This window comes from Mandrillus leucophaeus, unplaced genomic scaffold (genome assembly GCF_000951045.1).
Source record: "Mandrillus leucophaeus isolate KB7577 unplaced genomic scaffold, Mleu.le_1.0 Scaffold655, whole genome shotgun sequence".
NCBI lineage: Eukaryota > Metazoa > Chordata > Mammalia > Primates > Cercopithecidae > Mandrillus > Mandrillus leucophaeus.
The window spans coordinates 518,567-524,138 of NW_012107086.1; the positions used below are offsets into that span (position 1 = coordinate 518,567).

The 5,572-nt window shown below is 60.6% G+C and overlaps 1 protein-coding gene across 1 annotated transcript in view; it reads right to left on the bottom strand.

Moving 5' to 3' along the window:
- Positions 1 to 2,338, bottom strand: part of ZNF669 (zinc finger protein 669) — a 31,515-nt gene extending 29,177 nt beyond the window's left edge. The window contains 1 exon segment of the mRNA XM_012001237.1: positions 2,057 to 2,338. Coding sequence (XP_011856627.1) covers positions 2,057 to 2,338 — 282 coding nt within the window.
- Between the last annotated feature and the right edge of the window lie 3,234 nt (positions 2,339 to 5,572).

A 5,572-nucleotide genomic window follows, 5' to 3' on the forward strand; every position in this document is an offset into this window, starting at 1 on the left:
GGGGACGCGTCCTCTCAGCGCCGGCCTGGACTGACAGCCTCCACTGCGCCCACGCTGCCCTCGTGCCCAGGGTTCTCAGAAGTCCAATGCCAGGCGGAGGCGAGGGGCAGATGCCCAGGGTTGGGAGGCCGCTGGCGGTCCAGGTCCCGCAGGATGCGAAGGATTTTCCAGGAGGGCCCAGGGCTGCAGGGTGCACAGGCCCACCTTGCACGGGAGCCACTGCCCGGGCCTTAGCTGGGCGGAGCCATTCCGGGGCCGCCGCTCCTTCCCTGCGCGGCCAGGCTCGGGTTCCAGGCAGGCTGCTGCAGGGGGCCTGATCCGGGGGAGAGCCGGCTACCCACCCTGGCAAGGGCGCCCACCTCGGCCGCTGACAGCCTCGCAGGGAGGCCCCAGCGATGAGCAAGGGGGCTGGCGGGAGGACGGGAGGCCCAGCCGGCCTGAGTCCTGGACAGGTGATTGACAGGTGAATGAGCTGGAGTGGAGCGTGTCTGGCTGGGGGCCAGGGAAGATCTGCCAGGACCTCAGGGGCTGCAGGCTGCCAACTGCCCGCCCCAGCTCTGGATGCCCTACTCGAAACTCAGTTTCCTCACCTGCCAGGAAGGACCCGTATGTCAGGGGTGTTTTGACGATTAAACTGGACAATCCTGGTAAGCTCTCGTGAGCCCTCCTTGGCTGCAGATCTTTTTTACTTTTCTGACTTCGCTATGGAACTCTGGAATGCCTGCAGGTGGGGAGGCAGGCAGGCCGGACCTTGGCCCCTCGCTGCATTGTCCCTTATGGGCGCCCCCACTCCTTCTAGGCCCTTTTAAAGCCCATACCTAGCGAAACATCTGGACCTCAGAGAGCTTCAGAGAACTTTGTGCATTTCCAAAACCAAAATACTTTCTTCCCTGACCCCACGTTCTCATCTCACTCCAAAACTCAAATTCCTTGGGCAGCCAACTTCAGAAAAGGGCCTCAATTTGATGCTTGTTCTCTGGGACCCACCCAGGGCCCTTTTGATGGAGCATCATGCCACCTCCATCCGCCCCCGCCCCCCAACCGGGGCTTCCCCCAATACACTGGGGGCTCTTCACTGTAGCGACCTGGATCTGGCCACTAGACTCCAGAGGCAGGGGACAGGGAACACAGTCCCCCCAGGAGACTGGCCTGGCCATGGCCTGATGCACAGTGATCTCTGGGCAAGAGACCCTGGACAGGAAATATCTCCGCCCTCTGCTTTCGACCCTCTAGCCTTCAGGGTGAGATTACCTTTTGCCACAGTGGGGAAAACTGAGGCACAGGGCCAGTGAGCAGCAAAGTCGGGGAGACTGTGACTGGGAAACATGCCCAGGTCCTGAACAGCCCTTCCAGGTTGCCACAGCCTTTGGGCTGTTCTTGGCATGTGGCACCCTGGTTGGGTCAGCACCTTGTGGGGTGAGGGTGCTGGCAGAAGCAGGTGCTGTGGGACCCACAGCAGGAGGGGAACATTTTCACCCTTTCCTGGCACAGAAGTTTTGTTCTCTGATGTGTGTGGACTCCTGTGCCTATGTGGGTGTGGACTGGGCCCCTTTCTATTGATCGAAAAAGAACCATTCCTGGAGCGGCCAGGGGAGTATAGGTACCACTTATACCTGGCAGCTGGGCAGGTGGCAGTGGGGGATGTGGGGGCTTGGCTGTCCCGTGCTCCACTGCCACCTCCCCAGGGGGAGCCAGACCCTGGCCTTAGTGCCCATTCCTGCCCAGTTCCACACATCCTTCACTCAGCATTCCCCTGCCTCATTCCCCCAACTCGGCCCTGCCATGTGTCCCCAGGGGCTCTGGGATGGGCTCACAGGAGGCAGTAACTCTGCCACCTGCCTCTGCCTGAAGTCAGGGGTCCCTAATCTGGCCCCTAGTGGGCTGAGAGGGTGGGCAGGTCAGGGGTCAGCCCTTGGCTGAACATGGAGTCTTTTCCCCCACCCCTGCTTACACTGGTGGGGCTGGGGGCTACTCTGGGTCCTCCCCAGCCCCTCACTAGACCAGTTTGAAGGAAATACTCGTACAGATGGCTTCACCTGTTGTCAGTTGCCCTCACCAAACTGGAACCAACCAGCTGTTGCCCTTGGACCAGGGCCTGGGCCTGAGGCTGCCATGAACAGTCAGTTTTCTGCCTTCTGGGGGGTGGCATCTCCCAGCTCTGGGTGGTCCCCACAAGACACAATATCCAGCACTGGAGGGAAGAGATCAGGGCGGGAGCCCCTGACCACAGGACCTGGCCATGAGCTGTAGGTCCCTGTGGGACGCAGGCTCCTGTGGATGCTTCAGGGGGTGACTGGGGGTCCTTCTGGCTGGCAGAATCCTGGTGGGAACTGGGCATGTGGAGCTGGCTTAGGCAGGATGGGCAGAATTCGGCCTGGCCAGGGAGCCAAGGACTGGTGTGGCCAATGTGGGCAGCGGGGCCCTTGGATCTAGGCCCAGTGTCAGCAGGATGGCAAGTTAAAGAATCGCTGGCCCAGCTGGATCTGGGGAGAGGCTTTCCCAGCAGAACCACCTTGTCTGCACTGGGTATTGTCTGACCTTGGCAGAGAGGCCTGGGGGTGATGGTCTGCTGGTGCGTCCCTGCTATCAGGCCTTGGTGGCCGCTGAGGAGCTAGGTGCTCACTGGGCAGGGGGAGGGGCCCAGGGGCTACCTGTGTGTATCTGCCCTTAGATGTGCCCCCACCCCAGGTTCTCAGCCTTCAGGGTTGGGGCCCAGGACTGTTTACCTGTTCTATGGCTCCAGCTCTGACTAGCTCGCCTGGTGACTCTGACAGTTTCCTTCTCCCAGCCTGAGTCCTCCTCTGGGAGACACAGGGTTCCAAACCCCATGCAGGTAGAGTTCACTATTAGCCACTCTTATGAGCCCACCTGGGCCTCCTCACTCCACTGGCCTGTCAGACCCAACTGGCCAGACCTGGTGTCCTGTTTGTATTTTGCTTTTTCTCAGGTGAATCTCTACTGTGAGGGGGCTGGGCTTGCCCCATCCCATCATTTTCTCCCCTGAACTCCACGTCAGCCAGAGGTCAGCCAGACGCAGCCTGTCCCCACCTGCTTTTGTGCTGCCCATGAACTGAGTGAATTTTACATCCCCAAGCAATAGGAAAAAAATCAAAAGAAGATTAACACTTTATGACACTTTCCAATTAGAAGTTTCCATGTCCATAGTGAAATTTTCTGGGAGTGTAGCCTTGCCTGTTCCTTTACACATTGTCTGTGGAAGGGCTGCGGTCACGCTGCAACTGCAGGGCCCTGTCCTTGGGACGGAAGCATTGACAAAGTTGAAAATATTGACCCTCGGCTCTTTAGGCAGTTTCCAGCCCATGCCTGGTTTTGAGCACTGTCTGCTGAGACCCCAGGCTCTGGGCCGGCTCCTTCCTCACTCAGGGCTCCAGTGGCCTCTGCTGGTGTGTCTGTAAAGTGGGGGTGCCACGGGGCCTCCCTGTGGGGTGTTGAGTCCTGCTGTGCCAGGTTTTGGGGTGCCTGCATCATGCTGACTGTCACTGACAGAGATCCCAGTGCCTGATTCTGGCCAGTAGGAATATTTACTCTTAACCAGTGGGGACACCTTGGAGCTGAGCTGCCACCCACCCAGCAGTGTCTGGGTCAAGGTTGGGGCAGGGCTGGTGTCCTGAACCGCTTTCTGAAGGGGTCCCAGTGGCTGCTGGTGCCAATGCCTTCGAGAGAACGCTGAGGCCAACAGCTGCTGGCAGCGGCTCCCCCAGGCTGTGTGTCCTGTGCCCTTCTGTGTTCGAGTGACGGGCGAGTGCCTGCAAGGGTCATGCCGGGCTGTGTGGAGGGGGCCAGAGGTTAAAGTTCTCTGAGCAGCTGTGTGGTCCAGGAGCAGCCAAGGGGTCTCTGGAGGTGTGGCTGCCATGACCCTACCCTGAAGGACTTGCTTGTCATTGGTAGAGAGGAGAGGACCCCCAGGAGGTGCTGCCCAAGGGGGTCCATTCCCGCTTGTGAGGGGCGCCTAGGGTCCTCCTGGGGTGAGTCAGAGACTGAGCCCTTGGGGTGAAAGTCCCTTCCCCCAGCTGAGAAGCAGCAGGCACCGGGGCATGGGCTGCCTCAGGGCCCCCGCCCACTCGCACCCTCTCCTGCCCTGCAGCTGCTCCATCCTCAGGAGGTGAGGAAGATGGGAGGATGAGGCCAAGACACAGGGGAGACCAGATTCCAGGCACATAGACTGGCCGGGGGTGAGGCCTGCTCCTACTCAGCAAGCCCAGACCTCCACAGGCAGGTGAGGGACTGAGGTCTGGGGCATGGCCTCCCTAAGTCGCCTCAGGGTGGAGGAGGAGCTGGGCCACTGAGATGGGTCTGTATGCCTGGCCCTGGGCCCTGGGTAGCAGGCTGGGGGTGGGAGGGGACACCCATGCTGCAGATGGGGAGACTGAGGCGCAGGGCTCCGAGGGCTCCAGAAGCAAGGAGGAGGCCAGGGCTGGCCTGTGGGGACTTTGGTGTTGACTCTGGGTGAGGTGGAGCCCGCAGATGTGACTACAGCAGAGCTCAGGTGGCTGCAATGCGGTGAAGGGACCCAGGCATTAAGGGCACCAGCAGATGACTGCCACAGCCCAGTGCAGGGGATGGTGTCTATGGGGGGCTGTAGATTAGTGCCAGCAGGGTTTGGGTTTCCCAGCAGATGGCTGTGGGTGTGAGACAGCAATCAGGGGGACAATACCCAGGGGTTCTGACTTAGAACAGAGGCAGGTGCACTTTGCTCAACTGTAGATGGCCTGCATGGGGAGGTGGGACTTGGCTTTGGAGAAGCCAAGAGACGTGCATATGCAAGTGAGTGTCATCCTGGGATGGACACGGAGGGGGGCAGTCACACAACCTGGCAACCAACGGCCCGTGGGCTGAGCCCCCATGCCCGCTGGACTGGAGCAGGCAAGGAGGTGAGGAGGAGCCAGCCTGGGAGATGGAAGTCGGGGGAAGCCCAGGGGACCCGAGGCCAGAGCGGTGGATCCTGGGATAGGACGAGAATTCTTTTGGCTGTGCTGTCCCCATGACCACAGACTCCGGTACTCGCGCCCTGAGTCCCTGCTTGCCCCGCCTACCTGACCATCCCAGGTAGGAGTTAGGCGTTCTCATCCCCTGTGAGCTGGGGCTGTGAGGGTCCCTGGACAGCAGCATTTCAGAAGGCATTGTCTGGCCGTGGACAGCACCGTTGAGTCACTGTGGTTGCCTGGTCCTGAGAAAGAGCCCCTGCTGCAGTTTCCTAGGCTCTCACTGTCTCCTGGGGTCTCTGCCCCCCACCCCGGGAAGCCTGGGAGGGCAGCTCAGAGCTCTGGGAGGTGCCTCTTCCCAGCATCTGTCCACACTGTGCCCACCAGTGCCTTGGCATCATCCCCTGAGAGGTGGGCATATGTCCCTGTGGGTGGGTGACAGCAAGGTCATCACAGGGAGGGGGCTGGAGGGGGCGTGTCCCTGTGGGTGACAGCAAGGTCATCACAGGGAGGGGGCTGGAGGGGGCCTGTCCCTGTGGGTGACAGCAAGGTCATCATGGGGAGGGGGCATGTCCCTGTGGGTGACAGTAAAGTCATCATGGGGAGGGGGCATGTCCCTGTGGGTGACA